Here is a 21,644-nt window from a genome sequence, read left to right as displayed (position 1 = left end):
AGTAGCTGTCTCTACCTTCATGCAATAAATGGAATTTTGAATTTTCTGATTGCTATAGTTCAAGAAATATAATTTAGGTTTCTTTCTTATCTGTTCTTTCCTTTTTCAGAAGTGGGAAATATGTCTATAAACCCAAACTGAACAAGACCTGCTGTCCACAGTATACCATCAGGTAATTTGAGCCATCAGGATTTCCCCTTATGATTCACTTAACTTCAGAACTGGCAAGGCCAGAATAACATGGAACATATGAGGATGAGCCATTGTAGTTTGCTAGATAATATTACATATTTGTATAACCGTAGAAATATATACGCATATTCTAACCAAACCTTTACCTTTGTGCTCTCTGTCAAGATGTCATGCACCGAAATTCCAGCCTTCCAAATCCCACAAGAAAGTCATGAAGAAGATAAGCAAATTCATTTCCAAAGGGGAGTTGCCAAAAGGAGAGGATGATGGTGAGAGTATATTTATTTTTGTATAATGTATGTGTATTGTCTGATAAACTTCTCTGAATTGATATGAAAAAACTGGAAGAAACAGCAGTCAGCGACCAACACTATTGGACTGCATAAGAGTGCATGGTTGCAATTACAGGAAGAGATGGGCACAAGCTCAAAACGGTGTTGACACTGAGGCAATTGTGTGCTTTGCAGGGGAGCCAATGGACAATGGAATGGTGTGTGAAGAAGCAGGTCCACGGGAACCGAGTAAGGTCTGTCACTCAGAAGTTAAGTGTGCCGCTATCACAGACATTCAGAAGGAACTACTAGAGCGTGCCGACGTCACTGAAGTTCAGGAAGAGGTAGCGGATGCCGTAGCTACTGAAACATCGGGACCATCAAGAAAAGATCCAGTGTCTGTTGCGGATGAGAGAACAACAGCCGCAGCTCCAAAACCAGGTGAGAAATCGGATTTACTTTCAAATAGCTGCTAGCACTAATCAACAATCAGTGTTGTTCTTGCTGATACTGAAAATAGAGTGATAAATGACTAGTTACTTATAATGTAAGCACAACGCATTGCCTATTACTGTGATTTCCCTTTACCAGGATAGCTCTTCAGGTGTTTTAGCTTATTTAACAAACTTTGTTTTCATAAAGAACATGAACCATAGCGCTTCAACGATTAGTTGATTTAATTGATGGGGAGGAAAAAATGAATCGGCAACTATTTTGATAATCACTTAATTGTTTCAGTTTTTTTTTTTTTTTTTTTTTCAAGCATAAATGCCAAATATTTGCTGGTTTCAGCTTCTCAATTGTGAGAATTATATGCTTTTGTTACTCAAATTTGATAGTAAAGTTTTTTTCATCTAATTTTTCACCATTTTCGATAGATCAAGACTAATAATCAGCACATTAATCGATAATGATAATTGTTAGTTGCAGCCCTACATGAATTCATGAACTCTCATAGCTCATGCCAAATGTATGCTGGCTCACGCAGCCTTCGTGTGAAATTGACATTACAGCAGCTGCATTTACACAGGAATCATGTTTGGTTATCTGCTTTTACTGTGGTTCTGCTGCACCTACCAAATAGCTGTTTGCTGTTGTTTTGTGTTGTATTATTTTTTTTTTTGGATGTCTGGTATTTTTGAAACGGCAGTAAGGATGACTTTAAAAGTAGTGACGGTAGCTTTAATGACAATTCACCACAGTCATTTGCAAGAGTGCCACTGCGGTGTTGTAGCTGAAGCACCATTGCTCGCCAGAGTGTGTCACTGTTCACCTTGTAATAGACTCCACTGTGCTGCAGCTTGGTGAATGAGTCTGGTGTTTCTTCTTTGTTTTCAAGAGTGTGTCTGGTTTGGGCTTATCTGTCACGTTCGCCTCCTTACTGTCCAGTACAGGATATTCTCACAGCCAACTCACACTAATGAATAAATAACACTCACAGTAAAGGGAGATGGTAAACCCCTATTAGACACAGGAAGCAGTACTTCTAACAACTGCTCATGTTTCAGGCCTCAACCACTTTTCCCCCTCTCAAACATCTAATGAGAGCAGGACCCCACGCTCATTAATCAAAAGGCAGGGACGTACATTGGAAAGCTGTACTTTGGCTGGAAAGCTTGGTGTTGGCAAAGGTTGATCCAGAGGCAGACATAAACATACAGCGGTGCCAGTGTCCTCCTGCTCTTACACCTGTGTCAGCACCACACTATTCCTACCCAGACTGTCAGAAATAATATGCCTTTTCAGGAGGCTAGCAAAGAGGAAGCAATGAGGATTTACTATGTTGGCTCAGTGGTTCGCCACTCCCCCCTTATTCACCTCCAACAGAAAACACCTGGACATATCTTTCCTCTAGTTTTATGACTGGAGCGCTTTATGGCTTTGGGCAGGTTCCAGTTCTAGCTTGAGAAACATTGGCTCCCCGTTTTCTGTATACCGTACGCAAAGCCAGAGGTAAACCGATACAGAAGTACGTGTTGTGTTTTGCAAAATCGGTCCTAGGATCGGCTTTTTAGATGATCACAAGTAGTGAAACTTGCATACAAGTATTTGTATTCTTGAAATTAAGTATTTTATCAATGTGTTGTGTGTGTTGCAATAAAAGTCCAGCTAGTCGGTACTGACATGTAAGCTGAACTCTTTAATTGCGTGCGTGCGTGCAATTAATGGGAAGAGAGGCACGTGGACAGAGTGCTAGTGGATAAGGATTGATGTGTTTGTGTGACCAGTCCGTCTTGACCATGTCGTATTTATAGAGTAAACCATTTACAACCATTATGGTTTTATATTTATACCAGAAGGCTTGCTTAGAAATACTTCCCTCCTTTCCTGTCATTTACTTTTAAAGACCAGTACAGCCAAGAATTGATATGATGCAAGGACCAGGTAATTCTCCATCTAGTAACTAAATTTGTGTGATAATGTGAAACAAATTGTTAACAAGAACATAGCAGTTAGAAATACAAAACTTAAAGGAACACGCCAACTTATTGAGACTTTAGCTTATTCACCGTATCCCCCAGAGTTAGATAAGTCCATACATACCCTTCTCATCTCCGTCTGGCGCACCCACCGCTAGCCTCGCTTAGCTCAGATCCTGGAGGTAACCGGCTCCAACTAGCCTACCGCTCCCAATAAGTGACAAAATAATGCCAACATTTTTCTATTTACATTGACATTACATTGATTTGTATAGTCACAGCGTGTAAAAAAAAATGTCACATGAGACACAGCCATCTTCTAACCGTATACAAACTGGGAACTGTTCTCCACAGAAGGCGAAGCACTGCTACGGAGTGATTTGCTCGCAGCACCTGAGAAGCCCCGTGGTGAGGAGCAGAGAGTAACAACGGTGCTTTTCAGGTGTTTCGCTAATCACTCCGCCCAAGCAAGCCCCCAGGAACGGCGCCATGTCTTAAAGCAACCATGGGCTTACCGGATAACGGTGGAGCTGCACCCCCTCTGGCCCAGAAAGACTTTTCCCATAGACTTTGCAAGGCGAAAGAAACTTCTATATTTCAGCATTTAATTTTTTTTGGGTTACATCAACTTACCAGCCCGAACACTTAAAGGGTCCTTGTTTAAAACGTCACGTTTTTAACAATTTTAATATTTACTAGTAGCTGAATCCAGAGTTATTAAACTAGGCATGATGAATGTGCATAATGGACGCGAGCAGACCCGCGGGACTGTGCCCGCCCGCCCATGTCGCGCTGTACTGCGCATACTCATATGATTGTTCAAGCTAAATAATGGAGCTAGTTAGGTAGCTAACGTTAACGTAATATCTTATATGTCCCTAAGAGCCAATGTGGGTTTAGGGTTTAACACCTATCTTACGATACATCCGAGGGCTGTATGCTGTAAAGTCTGTAACGTGGATGAGAGATGAAGCCATGGATGTATTAAGGGAAGCTCTGTTCACGAAACTGCAGGCTAACTTAGCTAGCTAGTAGCACGATATAATGATTAGATCTCCTCGGTTGTCTAAATACATCCATCGTTTAGATAGATAGAGATATATATATATATATAGATATAGATATATATATATATATATATATATATATATAAAAATATATATATAAAATGGACCAATAGATCCCGTTTAGATATATAATATATAATATAATATATATATATATATATATATATATATATATATATATATATATATATATATATATATATATATATATATATATATATATATATACATATATAAATAAAATGGACCAATAGACCCCGTTGCTCTGGACGGAGACCAGTGAAGGCTATTAGAAGCACTTTTCCGGTGATCACTAGCTTTACTGCGCAGCCTCCAACTGACAGAGACAACAGGCTCGTTCGAGATGAACTGCGCCTCGCCTGTAAAGTAGACGAGAGGAGGCGGCAGCACCCGGGGGCGGTGACAAAAGTCCGCTCTCAAGTCGGACAGTTTTCCAGCTGATTCCAGCAGCATTCAGGCTGAACAGGAAGTGACACAAACACTGTGGTTCGATTCCGATTTAATAAAATGTTGTCAGACCCGTATATCAGCTCCTACACAGTCTCCAGTTGATTTTATTATGACAGAGTAGCTGTCAAAATTCTCTACATGTGATCTGTTGCTGTTTTTAATTAACAACAGACTGTAGATGATCTGTAATCTGAACAGATTTAGTCTCTCTGACTTCTAAACATCACTATAAGCCTCACTACATGTGTTCTGTACAGAATAAGCTTTTAAATCAGACAAATCGCAGTTAAAATCCCTCCGATTCAGAATCAATAAAAAAGTTTACATAAAACGTCATCATGTTGAGTCGATTCTGAACCAATCAGCTGTTCGATCAGCTGAGAGGCCGGCGTTTCCCAGCATGCAGTGGGTCCACCTGCGTCCGCCTGGCTCTTGCAGTTGGTGAAAAGCAACTGCGCTACCTGCGTCTCAGAACTGCGGCTGCCTTGGTCTCGTGAGATTATCGTTGCCCACGTGTGCATGACGTCAGAGCAAGTCGGGATCAAGTCTACACAAATCTAACCGGCATGCATTGGGCGGCGATCGCCGGTGAGCGATTCTGATCAGATCTGGCTCATCTCGAACGAGCCTAATGTAAATGTGACGTGAGCAACGTGTCTGAAAGTTGTAAGTCTTCTGGTAGCTGTGCCAAGAGAAATCTCAATCATTTCCAATCTTACAGAAACGGAGAGCGTAGGTGTATGTAAGGAGATAACATAGGCACAGGCAAATTATTGCTAACTAACATGCTAGTTAACATTCGTAATTAAACCTAAACGGCTAATGTAAGTCGAAACTGCCTGCGAGCTTCTCCTGTACTATACGGTAATTCCTCTACTGTGCGACAGTAAGTCACTTGGTTATGACACAATCGTTAGCCTGTTTTTACAAAAACGTCTGCTACGGAGCTATAACGTGAGGTACAAGGTAATGGAGCCTTTTATACATTGTCGTGTTTCTTTAGAATTAAACAACGGACAAATAGAGTCTTTAAACGCTTCAGATGTAAAGTTATTTGCAGTCAAGTGACGTAAAAAAAAAATGGCGGTCAGTGGAATGCTAACAGGAGGTGATACCTTTGTAGCAACAAAATGGCGCCATCGGAGGTTCAATTCTGAAGCGAAGCTTACCCCCTTGGTCAACGCGGAAGAGCCGAGCTCCATGATTGTTTTATGTGCTTTAGCGCACTCTCATTGGAATGTACGGGGCTTCCCGCCGAACGCTGTATCCAGTTCTCTTAATACATCCATGTGGCCAAGTAGCAGAAGTGGCAGTGCTTCGCCTTCTATGGAGAATAGTTCCCAGTATGTATACGGTTAGAAGAAGGCTGGGTCTTATGTGACCTTGTTATTTGTACACGCTGTGAATAAGCTAAAGTCTAAGTCGGCGTGTTCCTTTTAAGTCAAAGCTGGATAGAAATGTAGTTATATTATACTTGAATATTTAACTGTTGTTGTTGTCATCCTCAAGGCTTTAGTTCACCTTGTACATTGAAAAGTATATGTCAGGATTTTAAGATACATCATGAAGTATAAGCCAAAACAAAAGTGCATAAACTTGCTGCTGTGGTGTGTTTTTATTATTCACAGGACAGAAGCTGTACCTTACAGTAGAAAAACTGTAGCTTGTGTCAGCTGAAGCTGCATGCTGCCAGTGAACCGTGGCCAGAGTTTCCCTCTCTTCCTTGTTACGTCGACACAGGGGAAAGTTAGTAAGTGAGCTGATGGCGGCGGCTGGCAATAGGACAAGGAGGAAATGGCTCTCGTTTCCTTATTGCTCCAAACAGGATGTGGGCGTGTAAACTGTTGACATGGGATGCCCAGAGAGCTGCAGGGCTTGGCAAGAGCCCAGGAGGTGGTGGTGGTGCTGGAGGAGGAGGAGAAGCAGCAGCAGAAGGATGAGGAAGGGGACAGAGAGTGGGAAACAGGGAGAGATTTAGTTGGGTGTTTGGTGTTTTAAGCCCCCCAAACGTTGTCTTCCAGGCAGCGCTGCCTGGAAGGTCACTAGGATTAGGCAATGGTTAGGGTTAGGTGCCTTGAAGTCGACGGTCGCAGCGCTGCCTTGAAGTCGACGTTGGGGGGCTTAAAACCCCATTGAGCATTTAGTTGCTTCAGATTGTTCATGTCAGTCTTGTTGAGGAAGAAAAACAGAGAAAGTGTTTTGTGTATGTTTTGCTCGTAACAACCTCACCTGCCCACACCAGCTAACCAAGATCTGTTATCTTTGTCGTTGTAGGTATTAGAAGTAAAACAACCTTGGATTCATTATGTCTTTTGTTTGTTCTGGTTTTTTTTTAATTATATATAAACACACACTAGCTAGCTGCTAATCATTTGGGCCAACACAGATCATATAGTTTTATAGCCTCCTGAGCAATGATGTAATGTAAAGACTATTGAGGCAGGGAAACTAGAACATGACTTCCATGGGCCTTTCTGTTGACACTGGCTTCTTAGGCAGGGGATACACTAAAGTAATCATGCTGCCCATCTGCCTAGAGGGGCAGGGGAAAATCCATCGGAGACATGGTCTAACACTCACAAAATCTGCCCCAAATTTGAGACCCATCAATGCCAGCAGCTTGAAGTTACCACCTTTCTTACTTGTTAATTCATATTCTAAAGGCAGAATTTTAAGGAGTAATTCAATTATTTCTTTTAACTGCCTCTTTTTTTCTTCCATATTCTCACCTGGAAATACTTTGAAAATGCTATGCCATGTCTTTCACTTGAAAATAGATTTAAGAATGGCGTTTTTGCGTAGCACCCTCACCTAACCTAACCTTTGGAAAGCATTTACAGTTCTCCCCCTCTTCTGTCTTTTCTCTGGGGTGCAGGGATGGGAGCTGATCCTGGCCGGCCGCCATGTCGGAAGGCCAAAGACTTGAGAAAGGAACGACGTCTTCAGAAAGAGCAGATTAGAAAGGCTGACGGGGTCTCTTCTATTGTCTCTGCTACCCCACCCGCTCCGGCCCAGCCCAAGCTACCCAAAGCCCTGGAAGATTTCATCAGTGAGTCATTGCCTGAAAACTCTTCGCATTGCCTTGAGGTGAGCAGAAATCTAGAGTATGTACTTTCTTTTTCTCTTTTTATGTAACTTGGAATAAACATCAGCCTATTGTGATGTTTCCAGCTGTCATTAAGAAAAAGTGTTTTTGGTTGAGCTCTTTGTCTCCATAATGTTTGGATTTAGTTAGCTTGAACATTTGGTTTCATAGAGCTCTCTCCCCTAGCCCCAGTGACTTCACCATGTGTTTATGTGTGCGGAGAGCAAAGCTGGCCAGAGCAGAGTGGAAAAACCACCCCTCTCCCAGTTCGAATTTTCAACCATACGACAGGCACACCACACAAACTAGGTCGCATTACCCTGCTGATGACATTAAAACCACAGCTTCCAGCTCAGTCGGTACGAGAAGACATGGAAATGAACTTTTGGCATGGGGCAGAACAAAGGCCTCAAGCTGAGGTTGGTAGAGTAACGTCATTTTTGGTCTTGACCAAGATTTGAGCCAGATGCAGTGATGAACCAGGCAGTGTCTGTCTCTTGTCTACACACCCCCTGACACCTCCTCCCAGTCAGCCCTTTCCAATTTGATACATTTGTTTGCATACAATTATCCTTCCATTTCACTAAGTGGGCGTAGACATGAGGCCATCTTTTGTAAAGCAAGGTTAATTATGTTTCCCAAGTAAAAATAATTATGAGATTTGACCGATTTTAGCCTTTCATTACATGGGGCTAGACTGCATTAGATTTGCAGCTAAAGGGCATATGCAGTTGAGTGAATTTGATGCTGAGTCTTGGGCTTCTGTACCGATTTTAGCCTTTCATTACATGGGGCTAGACTGCATCAGATTTGCAGCTAACTGAGCTGCAGGCTTTAAGAGGTTTTCACACCAGTACAAGACCAAAGATGTTTAGATCATTTAAATGTAGCAGCAGCTCAATTTCATCATAAACCCTTCTGTTGAAGTCATCACGCTGCTCGACTGATGAGAATACTCTGCAGGATACAAACAGCGATTTTAACCCATATAGAGAGGAATTATTGTCATATGCTCACCTTTGCTTACTTCTCAGTCAACATTTCTCACTTGCCCTGTAGAATCTGGCATCTGTGACATTGGAGGAGCTTATTACTTTTGACGTAATTTAAATGCATAGCAAAGAGATAAATCACAGTGACAGGGTAGACAAGTTTAGATTTACTGTATGTACAGTGCGGTAGTTACCTCTGTCCTGGCTTTAAATGCAGTTCCAGTGGCCACCACCAGGGGTCAGTGTAAGAACGTGATCCAGAGCCCCTCAGGCACCTCAGGAAAGTGTGGAACTGTTCACCCACTATTCCCCTCAAGAATCTTCTCTACTGTCTCCACACTATAGCATTACATATGAACATGCAATGGCTATGCAATCAGTTGTTTCTTCTTATTATATTACTTTATAATGGCGTTCTGCAAGGTCTTGAAGATCCAGGTTAAGAGCAACATATCTTGCAATAAAGCTTTGATGGACCATGATCTTTCATTTTAATTAAAGTTAAACAAAAGCCACGTTTATTATGTGTCTTTATTCAAACATTCATAAAGCGGTCAAGTGTCAGACTGTTTGTGTTAAATTTCAAGACTGTTGTGAGAATTGCTAAAATTTCATTTCCATGCCGTCCACAATCTGCTGCAGTGTTGTTTCACCAAAAGGATTTCAGCCTATCAAAATATATCTCTAGATTTAGAACGAAATTAAAAAGGACCGAACTTCAGTATTGTCCTTGTTAGAGACCAAATGAAGGATGTAGATGCCAAGTGGTCATATGAGAGAAACACACTTAGGTCCAACTCAAACAAACCCCAGGTTCAATTCCTCCATCCTGTCCGTCCTGGGGATTCATATGGCACGGCCTCTGTGGCCAAAAAAAGCTTCAAAACAAAGAGACGGTTAATTAAACGGGGCCAGAGGATGTAGAAGTTGAATTCTTCTTTCAGTTTGTGTGACATAAGCAACACTAAGACAATTTTCCTTTCCTTTCCAAACGTTGTCTATGTCTTTCACAGGCTTCTCGTTATTCTCCCAGTTAACCTTGATTTATAGCGATGCAAAAAGAATCCGATTTTGTGTGCGTCTTTGGTGTTTTTGGATACATTTTTGTATTTGCCGACTTTTGCATGCTTTTTTACTTACTTGGGCTAGGTTGTCTGAACTGGGACTGGTTTCAATGTGTGTCCAGCTCATCATAATTATTTCAGTAGACACTATACCCCGACCGAACCTGGGTTTCTGAGGCCGATATTGAGATTTGGGAGTTTAAAAAAAATCAGATAGTGATATCAGCTAATGGTATTCTTTATTTATTTGTAAACACAAACGCAACAGACATTGTGCCTAAGATACATAGTGACTGAGACATTTTACACTTTAAAAAAATCAACTTGTCAGGGCTCCCTTTTGTACAAAACTAAATGATCTCAAACCTAGTTTGGTATTTCTCTCATCTGCTATTAGCTAATATCGGAATATTATATCCCCACTTTTATCATTCTAGCTCGACCAGACACGATGACTCATCAACAGAACAGTAACAGAAATATTAAAGAGCAACAAAAGAAGGAAAAAAAAAATACTTCTTAAAAAGATGATTAGTTTACCTTAATCTGAAACCTCTCTGCACACTCTGATTTCTGTTCGGTATGATCAGGATCAAGAATTAAACATCTTCAGTCTCAGATGACATGGTGAGGCACTGGAAATGGGCTCATATACTCAATATGAAGAGTTGGTAGAAAGTTAAAAAGGCTAATGATAATCTCTTCTTTTTGAGCCCTTTACGAGTAGTTATATGTTTTCTGTTACAGCAAATGATGTGTTGAATGTTAGATTTTTTGTTATTTTGGGTAACCCCTGTTGTTTTTGTGTCGAGATGGACACAACACACCCTCTTTGTATTCTGGTTTTCCCATAAAGATACAGCTATGGTGACCAACAGGTGCTATTGGTTAAAACAATCCCTTTTACTGAACTCGAAATGTTTCCATTTTGTTTTCAAAATGGTTTAAAATCTTCAAAGGCGTGTCACCTGTCCAGGAGAGGGTGTGTTTGTGACAGTCTCTCTCTCTCTCTCTCTCTCCCTTCACACACTTTTCTCACTTCTTCTCTCTTTGATTTGTGACAATATCTTCCTTTTTTTTACGGATTTGAATCACCACTTTTGTTAATCTGCAGTGTTTTTATTTTTTTTCATTTTGATGTTAACCTTTGTCTGCCCGTATTCTTTTTGAAGGTGAGGCTAGTGCGCTCCAATCCCCCTAGCCCGCAGTTCAAAGCCTCGTTCGATGCCTCCTACCAGGTGTACAAACTCTACCAGATGGCCATTCACAAGGACCCTCCTGACAAACCCTCCGAGAGCCAGGTCAGAGGGTGGGGGGCATAGGTCGACCTGCTCAAGGGGTACCCAGGGAGGGAGGGAGGGAGGGAGGGAGGGAGGGAGAGGGTCCACAAGTTTGGGTTCATACAGAGGCATCAAAAGGATTTTATCTTGCTCTAATCTCTTATGAATATGTTATTATGGTCCTTTTTTTTTGTTTTATATTATATAATGGACTAAAATGTATCATTGCTTCAGTAATTTATTTATTTTAAATCCTGGATGTGATTTCATATTTTAAACAAATGAAACACAGGAAGAAGTTTTTGTTGAATTATTATTATTATTATTATTATTATTATTATTATTATTATTATTAAGTTTGTACTTTTAAATATGTAATGGGTGATATTTGAATGTTTTGAGTCATTTCACAATTTTAAATCCTAATGAACAGTCAGGACTGTACTGCCGATATCTTTAAACTGTAGAAGTCTGAAACTAGATTGTAATTTATAAATAATTTGAGCTTAAACTTGGCAACATCAAACAAAAGGCAGTTGAAAAATTGGAAAACAAAAAAGCCAAAAATGTCTGTGAATGAGGGAAAAAAACAGAAAGTGAATTAACGTGTTAGTATTAAAGACAGTGAATGTGTATAAGAGCGAGAGTCAAAGGGAGAGGAAATGGAGGGGAAAATGTTTCCATACGGCCGTGGTTGTGAGCAGTGTTTCTCCAGGTGTCTGAGTTGGCCCTCGGTTGGCCAGCCAGGTCATTAGTCGTGAGCTGTTTCAGTTTTTGGGGGGGCAGTTTGTCAGCTGAACCCTCTCGACCTTGACACATTTACCTTGACAGGCCCCCCTATCACCCATCACCCCACTCGCGCCACAGTTCCCTGTGTCTAAACTGGTATTGCATTTGAGCTTGAGGATTAAGCAGTGATGATGAGATGTTAATTGTCTTTGTGCGTGCAGTCTGTTTTGTGCAGCCTTGTTTACCTGTTTGAGAGGAGTCTGTAGTGTTGGAAGAGTCTGTGTCTAGCTGAGATGATTCACAATTTTGGATTTCCTGCTGCTCCGTCCGGACCTTACACGCACTGACACTGTGTTGAATCTTGAACTGCCAACTCTCTCCGTGCGATCTGTGGTAAAAGCTAGGTGGTGCACTAGCCTCATCCTCAAGTCATTTTATTAATAAAGAAAAACACACTTTCAGTCTCCTAGAATCCCATTGTTTTCTTGCATCCGTGTGTCCTTTTTGCACACAAATCAGATAAATCACTAAATCAGGTCACAAACTCCAAACAGACCGGCTGTGTTGCCAGCTTGCCCCGAGGACTAGGAGACTGATGTGAAGCCTAAGATGCCAAAATGCTTGGATAACACTGTTTAAAACATCTTTTGTTGAATCTTGCACTGTCAATTCCTCCAAAGCACCCATTCTTCCTTTTTTTCTTTCTTTTAATTATCTAACAACCCACCGTCCTTGTATTCATTGTCAACCCTTATAAAACCTCCCTCCACCTTATTGCTCCTTTCCCTCCACACCCTGTGCTTGAAGGTGAGGCTAGTGCCGGTCAACTTTGAGGACCCTCAATTTACAGCGTCCTATCAGCAGTCGGTGGCGCTGTACGCCCGCTACCAGATGGCCATTCATGGTGATGACCCCAGCGAATGTAGTGAGAGCGAGGTACTGCATGATTATTATTCAGCACATACTGTAGGGCACTACTGCACATGCTTGTTCCATATTCTTACTGCTTTACTATTTTATATGGTTTTAATTAAAGTTTTTTTTAAGAGTGTTGAATAATAACAATAATAAAAAGCACATTTTAATGCAACAATGAGCATTTTTCACTTTTTTTCAGTATTTTCTGGGAATTTGTAGACCAAGTGAATAATCTAAACGAGTAATTGTTAAAGTAACTAACAGATGAATTGATACTAAAAGTAATCCCTAGTTGTGGCACATTTTGAAAATAGATTTCTTTGTTAAAAATTAGGGGTGTAAGAAAAAATCGATACACTTGAGTATCGCGATATTTTATTTCGCAATGCTGTATCAATTTTCAAAAAGGCAATATTGATTTTTTTGGTTTTGTTTTAAAACGTTCAAAAATATTCATGTAAGACAGTGGTTCATGTTTATGTTGTGTTTAAACCCCCTACCGCTAGATGGCTATGCTGAGACGCACCACTAGTGTCCTCGCCTAACACTTCCTAGCAGTGCCTGACTTTTTGCTAGAAGCTAACAACATAGCTATGGCTGAACTTTGGCCTACTTTAGCATATACACATTTGATTTTCTGTGTACTGAATTGTTGAACATCATGTCTTTTTTTTTAAATATTAGTTTTTTTTAAATTATACTTCCCAATATATATCCCAATATATCACCTTACGCACAGTATCGGAATATATTGCAATATATTAAATCGTGACCCATGTATCGTGATACGTATCGTATCGCCAGATTCTTGCCAATAAAAGAGAGGGGGGACGACATGCAGCAAATGGCTGCGGGTTGGAATTGAACCCGGGCCGCTGCGGCAACGACTGAGCCTTGGTACATGAGGCACACGCTCAACCAGGTGAACTACCAATGCGCCCCATTCTCTAGTCTTTTAAAAATAATTATTATATAAACGTCTCTGCATGTTATTCTTTGAATTTGTAAGCTGTAACTTTAAACGTCACTAGTTTATGCAGTGAATGAGAAGTAAAAATTCATAAAGCTTTAAAAATGAATTTATAATGCACAGTAAAAGTACTAGGACATATGCTCACACCTCCATTTCTCCACTTTATATATGAATAAAAGAGGAGAAAATGAAGTCTAGTCAGGATGCAGAAGTGCTGGACATTCTCACTAACCTGAGAGGGCCTTTTGTCCCTCAGGGTTGGAAAAACAACCTCCTCCACCCTCCTGCCAGCAGGCCTCAGTAAATTACTGAATTCTCCAGCTTGTAAAAGTAAGGTAATTAATAAATAATAAAAGCTGTCAGATTGGGCAAACTGTGGCAGATTCTTTCCTAGTGCCATAACACTACCTCTATTAAAGGGAACGTGTGTTTGTGCGTGTTTGTGAGCACTTCAGCTCAAGTTTATAACTGCACTGGGATCGGATGGGTACAAGAACTAGAGGAATAACTTTAATAAGAAAAAAAAAAAATTAAAAGGTGTGGGTGTGCGCAAACATCTTTGCTGTCAGTTGGGTTGCCAAAAAATAAAGTTCCTTTTGTTTTTATGGATGGACTTTCTGTGTTGGATAATGACTGAATGAATGTACAGTAGCATAGTGTCAAAGCACAGAGTGAATTAAGGTTGGGTTGATTACTCTTAAAGACCATTTGTTGTAATTCACCTTGGCATCTCTACCGTAGGGAATGGCATAGAGAAGTGCCTGGACTCTAGATTGTAATAACACAATATATTCATTTTGACAGGGTTTAATTAAGATGATAATATGTACAATTCATACATTCAAACATTTTCTGTGCTACATGGAAATATTCTAGAGGTTGACACTGGTCAAATTCTGACAGACATAAACATCCTCCTGATATTGGCCTTGTAAAAAAAAAAAAAAAAAAAAAAAAAAAACTGTTGTAACATTAATACCAGAACTGGGGATGCCATGCTGTCCTCTCCTTGGTTTGTCTTGTCCCGCTGCAGTTCATTTGCACATAGACATCCCTAATTGTTCCCACTCGAAACATCTAACTTTATTAAATTCCCCTTAGTTGGACTCGCTACTGTGACAACCACTCCTGAGTCCACAATACTAAACGCTACTGATTTTATTTTCTTGCCCATCAAGCTCCTGGTTAACTCGCCTGTCCTCTTCCCAGAAGCTCACAGCACCCCCCCCTTATTATGTGGCAATTGTAAAGAAATGGGAAACACATTGTTGATGTGGGAATGGCACATTTTGGTGCCATGCCACTCTATGCCTGCTTCTGCTACCTTGGAAGTTGAGTCACTTAGTATTTGTGGAGGTATTTATTAATCCATTAAATTATTACCTAAGGACGGAATGTAGAATACCGTCTAGCTCAGAGCCAGGCGATTGGAGAGATTTTGTGTGTGTATGTGTGTGTGTGTGCAAGTTCAATTACCCTGCCAAAATTGTACTACCATTAGACAGTATGATGTCCTGGAGGGGAATGGCTTTGTTTGTTTAAGGATGTATGCATTTCCTGTCATACCATGACTGGAAGGGAGCCAGACATTATTCCTTCCACATCCAATCATGGTTTCCTGACAGACTTGAAGCACAAACTTGCAATTATTTACACACACACACACACACACACACACACACACACACACACACACACACACACACACTTACTCACACTTACTGGTCTTAACTGTTTTGCTGAGCCATGACTGAGTTCCTGCACATGTGGCTTTCATTTTGAGGAAAACAAATCCTGTTTAATCTGTATTTACTCTTCTTGATGGCCCGGACCTTAACCAAGACGCATGAAGAAAAAAAAAAATATATGGAAAAAGCTGAGAAATGGCAATAGAATTTGTCAGTAAAAATGGAAGAAATGAGTGAGGAAAATAACTTTTGGCTCAGATCAGCTTAGAGCTATTTATGCACAGTAATGAGAGATTCAATAAAACCTTCTATAAGCAGCGTTCCTCTTATGACATAAGAGCTCATAGTGTTTAGTTTATTTTAACCCATCGATCTGTACATTGCAGCTTGGTTCCTGAAGCTCCTGTCCTGCACACCAAAACAATGATCTAGTCAGCGTGCGTGCGTGCGTGCGTGCGTGCGTGCGTGCGTGTACGGCTGCTTGCCCCTCTAATCTTACACAGATGAGTGTTTACTATAGGAAAGGGAGAGTTAGAGAGGAAGTGATGGACTCCATGTGTTGTAAAAGAGAACGTTCCAGAAGGCACTCTGGGAATGGCTCCGTTTACAAGCATATGTGTTGTTGTATTAGAGATGCAGAGAGATAGTATTCACGTTTGTTCCCTTGCTGTCTTAATGGCCGAGTGACTGTACCTACACGTTAGATTAGTCTATTCCCTGCAGAGTCAGTGTGTGTTAATTAGTTTTGTCTGTCTGTGTGTGTTAGTGTCAGCCTGGCAGGGTCGTGTGGTATGTCGGTCTGTCAGTGGCTAGAGAAGGGTCAACCCTGCCAGGCTCCAGGAGAGCGGCCTCACCCAGCCAAGCAGGGTTGAGGCAGCAGTGGAAAGCTGCCGTGCTCCCCTGTTTCTTCCTCTTGGTATGATTACCCATAAGCCCCCTGATGAATGCCTGATAAAGGAAGAGGAGGAGGGACTGAGGAAGGGAGGTACTCCGAGCTTACCATTACACAAACCTGCAAGTATATGCACTTGCATACATTAACATGCTCGAATGTCACAATTTTCACAATTCAGCATTTTTCTACAAGGTCAATTGGAAATACACACACACACACACACACACACACACACACACACACACACACACACACACACACACACACACACACACACACACACAGCAGTCAGTGTCATAGCATGGCCTGAATAAATGATGTCATCTAATAACTGCAGCTGTTGTTCTGTTGGTAAACCATTTAGTTTTTTTTAGTTTTTTTTTTTTAGGTTAGAACAAAAGTTTTATTTGTGCCCTCCAGCAGTATTGCACATTGGGAGGCTTTGCTGTTGGTAATTTGGGAGAGCAGTAGTCACTGCAAAGTTAGAAGAGGAAAATTACTTTACTGGCATGGTTACACAGATGGGGAGCTTGATGAGCATGGTTTTGCATGAGCAAAGATCATTATCAAATAAACAGATCAGATGTAGCCACTACAATTTCCACATTGGTCATTTATACCCTTCTGTTTAGCAGGTGTATAGAATTTCAATGAATTTGAATTAAAAGAGTATGCAAAGTATAATTTCGCAATTATTTTAATACTGCTAAATACATATTCTCCCTGGGATAAATGTAGGCACAAGGACTTTTGCAGTAATTGCGTGTCAATATTTTTGCATTACACTTGGCCCTAATTGCATTTAGCAGGAGCATGTAAAGTTAAAGTGACATTTTTTAACATATTGTTCTGTGTCTGAGGATTCTGTCCATCCCCCGTCCTACTTTACGTCCTGGTGTGAGTTTGAGTTGAGGGTAAGGCGGGGTGTTGCATCTTGCTGAAGTATTCAACATCTACGGGGTGCACAGTTTGTGAGACTTTTTATATCTCACAACAATACCTCTCAGAAAGAAGTGCATGCATTTTTAAAACAATTTTTTTTTAGTTCTGTGCACTAGCTATCTTCTTGCTCCATCCTCCTATTTTTCCGTCTGAAACTTCAATAATTTTTTGTGCATCTCGTCAATTTTATGTCTAGAATCCAACTCAAGTGGGCGAGTATGAAAGCTAGTGAAAACAAGTTTGCTTCAGGCAAAAGTAAAATGGAAATGACAGAGGACAGCGCATCATTCGTAGCTCTTTCTCTGCCAAAACATCCCCCAGTATTGGTGAACACTGCGTTAGTGTCGTCAACACACACATCAGCTGTGGCAGACAAACGGAGAAACGCACACTTTGGATGAGTTCAGTATACTGGCTGGATTTTGAGTTGCTCCTAAGCCAGGACTGTCCAACCCAGGCAGTGAACCATGCCTTCAGCAGTCAATGCTATTACTAGCTGTAATGCAGACACACATACAGAGAATGTTGGTGTGCTTATAATAATAATAAATTTTATTTATATAGCACTTTGCATTGTACTCACACACTTTACAGTAAAACCAGCACATATAGCACATTAAAAACAGATGAGCAATAAAACCAACACATAAAACAAGCATATTAAAAGCAATTAAAAACAGTAAAATCAGTAGCTATCAGGTGAGGAATGTAAGACTGTTGTATGTGGAAAGCTAATCTGAAGAGGTGTGTCTTGATTAGTGTTTTGAATGTGTTCAGATGAGTACAGTCAGGGATGTGTATGGGTAGGGAGTTCCAGAGGGAGGGGGCTGCAATGGTGAAAGCTCTGTCACCCCAGGTACGGTGCTTGGTCCTGAGTGGTGGGGAGAGGAGGTTTACGTCAGAGGAGCAGAGGTTACGGGGGGGAGCCTGGTTATGGAGGGCTTTGTGGGTGAGGAGGAGGACTTTAAACTGGATGCGTTGGGAAACAGGGAGCTAGTGGAGGTTCTGAAGGACGGGAGTGATGTGATCACAGGAACGGGTGGGGGAAATTTCCAGTAATTTATAGCATATTAGTTTTATTTAATAATAAAAAAATAATAAAAAAGACAGCTATTCATCCTAGTATGTAAAGAGCTGCTGTATGTACAGGATAACTTGGATTTATGTATTTATTTACTCTATGAGAGTCTATTCCAAATACTAGCAGTCTTGACAGAAATTAAATCAGAGAAGCTAGTAAGCCTAGAGTCGGAGTTTGAATGAGGGAAAACAAGACAAAATAAGTCTCTGGAACCTCTCTATCCTGTGTTTAAGATATGTTGGTTCTATTCTAGACTGCTGTCCTGCTCACCAGACGGTGTAACCAAAGTTAAATATCACTGCTGGATTGTAGCATTTCCTTGTGAAATATGAACTTGAAACTGTGGCGTGTGGCGCGTAAGGCTGAGACAGACAGAGTAAACCAAAAGCTGTCCATCACTGCTCCACTGTGGCAGTGCTGGCTCTCATTATAGAATGAGGTTTTGGCCCTAAACATTGAAAGCTTGCTACGTTGGTCTTCCTGCGGGTCAGCTTGTCTGTAAACACACTGCTCTCAACCCTTGCGCTAAAAAAGAAGGAGCACAGGAAATAGTAGAGAGCATGGAAGAAAGATTTCATGTTTCCACGGACGTAAAGTCCCCCAGTAATCGACATCTCATGCGCATTTCAAAAGCGTGTTCTGGGGTAGGCTATTTTGACGGCAACGCTGATTATTTGAGCTGTCACTATGTCGGCCCTGGACTGTGAGTTTCAGTTGATAGGCTAAATGTTTTCATTTGTGTAAATACGCAATGCTCCTTTGGCTGCATTTGATATGTGACACCTGAGGAGAACACAGAGAGGGATAAACTGTATAGGACAGAAGTGGAGACATGCATGGTTTTCATTTATGCCTTTTCAAAAGAGTTGGTGACCCAGAGAACTAACTGTTTTTCTCTCTGTTTCTCCCCCTCCCGCCTCCCTCCACAGTTCCGGAGATTTCTCTGTGATTCACCACTAGAGGTATGTATTTCCTTTGGGCTGTTGACAGTTTAAGTTTTTAATGTCTCTATTCATCCATATGTGTTACCTGTGACGATTTAACGACCAAGAAAATGTCCTCCTGGGGAAATTACTGTCATGGAGATGATATGAAAAATGTCCAGTTTCAGTATTTAGTTCTTCAACAAACGCACTCAAAACGAGATAAATGTACATTAGTTCCCCTCGCCCAGTACGTACCTAGCCAACCACCTTTGCTCTCTCTCTCTCTAAGAGCCCTCCAGCTAGATTGAAGTGGGGGTGTTAAAGGATTCAGGAAGGGGGTTTTGTTTCATATTGGAGGGGTTTTAATTTAGCCCTGTCTAAGTGAAAGGGGGTGTTGAGGGAGGAAAACGGTGAAATGTGGCATCCAGATTGCATCCTTTCCTGTGGCCTTCAACGAATGGGACATACCACTGCTCTTCACTTCATGTGGTGTGGTACAGATTACAGGCTGATGAGGCAGCTTCGTGGGCATCACTTTGGGACTTAACAGATGGCTGTCGGCCTAGTTAGCTAAAAGAAGTAATTATTTAGGCACCATGGAAAGTTCTTTATCAGCTCCTGGTGCATTAATTAATACAATATTGCTTACAATCCATTAATTGGTTAGTTTTGTAGATGGTTATAATATGAAGGCTAGTGATAGCATCTGGAAGAGGATTCACTGTTACGCTGTGGTATTCTCTGTGGTCACTGAGTGACAAGTAGTTGCAGCCAGGCATCACTAAGCGAGCACTTGGCAGGCCTGGTGAGGTGCAGCCTTCAGAAACACCAGTGGACCTGTTGGGTCAGGACAATTACACCAGCAATTAGACCCAGGATGGGCACTTATAACAGCCACTTTAATAGGATTGAGGGCCATGAGCGCACACACACAAACTGACTGACACAGAGACACGCAAAAACAGTCACTCTGTGTTGCCCCGTGGGGGCCCCCCTCAGGTCTTCACTAATGAACATCATTAGTGTTTATAGGAAACAAGCTTTTATCACCTCGTCAAGGCTGGCGGCCAGGCACACTGAATTACACAGCTCCACACACATACACTCAACGTCCTGTTGCACACTGCCTCACATATCTTCCTGCATTCACCGTCCCCTCCTCTCAGACTGGGTCAGGGGGCCGTCTCCATTCGTTTGGCCTCCTCTCGCCCAACTTGTTTTTATTTCTTTCTCTGATCTCCCTCCCTGTCTTCTCCTGTCTCTCTCCAAATGCTCTCCATTTCAGAGTGATTATGCGTGGCTTTCCGCGCTACTTCTGCGTGTCGAGCTCCATCTGTCTCCAATCAGAGTGCTATTAAAACACACACACAGACACTCACCACATGGATCTGCATACTGTGTGGTTCATCAGCTCACATGTAAGCCTGCATTTATACAAATGTATGCAAACTGCATACTTACAAATCCAACTGCAGCTAATTAGGGCCCAGGTTGCCTGACTTGTTTGTTTGTTGCTGTGTTCCATTTCACCGAAATAATTGCAGAGGATTCGTGCTGAAGCTCTGAGGTAATTAACATCAGCTGTCCCTGATTCCTCTGTTTAAAAATAAATAAATAAAAAAAGACTACATTTACACACGCAGACAGACACGTAAACACATTTGTGCAGTCTAATAAACAGTGGAACATCAGTACCTGCAAACGCCGTCATGCAGGTGTCTGTCACTGCACTTGACCTCGGTGAGGTCTAAGTTGCATGTGCTGGAGAAACTCTGGGTTTTATGGGCTGTGTGGGGTTCGTGCACTCACTCTGTTTCTGTTTATTTTTCTTTACGGCCTCCTAATGTGTCTAACCAAGGGGCAAACACTCATTAACAGGGGTGTTGGCCAATTAGTCACTACGTTTTTTTATGGCCCCAGCTCTCAAGCTTTCTCTCTGTCTATCTGTGATTTGAACGCTCTTTCCCTTAGAGGAAGAGAATGTGAATTTTCATGTAAGGAAACAGATACACATCAGCAGGCTATGCACCAGCTGACATACCATAACCGTGAACACACAGACCCCACTGTACATGCCTCAGCTGTAAGCCAAAAACAGAAAGGTCCACCAGCTGAATCTGCTGTAATACAACAGAACAGTTCTGTGAATTTTGCTTTGTCCTTTTACAGCATAGGAGAAATACATATATTTACATACTGACAATAATGCTGCAGTAATGCAGCTTGCTTGCAGGACTTGCCCTGTGTACATTTGCGGTTGTGTGTGAATGCACATTTATGAGGGAAAGAAGGAGAGAGCGAGAGTTTGAAATGTGTGAGTTGAACATCTGTTGTTGGTCAGTGCCAGAATCACAACAGCATCGTTGCTGAGGATGGCCCCACAACTCAGTGCAGCAGATTTTTCACCGAGTTAATGTTGAGATAAAAGAACAAGTAGTACCACGGTAAACACTCATCCTCCACTGATTTGATTTCCTCCCAAAAGCAATTTAAAAAAAGAAATCGATTAAAAGACGGAATGTACTATTTATCAACTGCAATTAACTGCATAAACATGTCCAGCACAATTTGAAATAAGAAACAACGTGTGTTTTTAGTATTACTTCAAAATAATGTTAGTAACCACATAAAAAGGCCTAATAAATGCAT

The 21,644-nt window shown here is 41.3% G+C and overlaps 1 protein-coding gene across 3 annotated transcripts in view; it reads left to right on the top strand.

Moving 5' to 3' along the window:
- The window catches only part of ate1 (arginyltransferase 1), a 59,229-nt gene that overhangs the window by 7,910 nt on the left and 29,675 nt on the right, over positions 1-21,644 (top strand). The window contains exons 3-9 of one of the 3 annotated variants that reach the window (XM_028603520.1): positions 110-172; positions 358-461; positions 660-905; positions 7,298-7,509; positions 10,736-10,864; positions 12,380-12,508; positions 18,999-19,031. In XM_028603520.1, coding sequence (XP_028459321.1) covers positions 110-172; positions 358-461; positions 660-905; positions 7,298-7,509; positions 10,736-10,864; positions 12,380-12,508; positions 18,999-19,031 — 916 coding nt within the window. The remainder of the gene's footprint in view (positions 1-109; positions 173-357; positions 462-659; positions 906-7,297; positions 7,510-10,735; positions 10,865-12,379; positions 12,509-18,998; positions 19,032-21,644) is intronic. The other 2 variants (XM_028603522.1, XM_028603521.1) reach the window with 2 other exon arrangements.

The sequence above is a fragment of the Perca flavescens genome, chromosome 17 (genome assembly GCF_004354835.1).
Source record: "Perca flavescens isolate YP-PL-M2 chromosome 17, PFLA_1.0, whole genome shotgun sequence".
Lineage (NCBI taxonomy): Eukaryota > Metazoa > Chordata > Actinopteri > Perciformes > Percidae > Perca > Perca flavescens.
The sequence above is the reverse complement of the archived record's forward strand: the minus strand, read 5'-3'. Positions and strand labels throughout refer to the sequence as shown.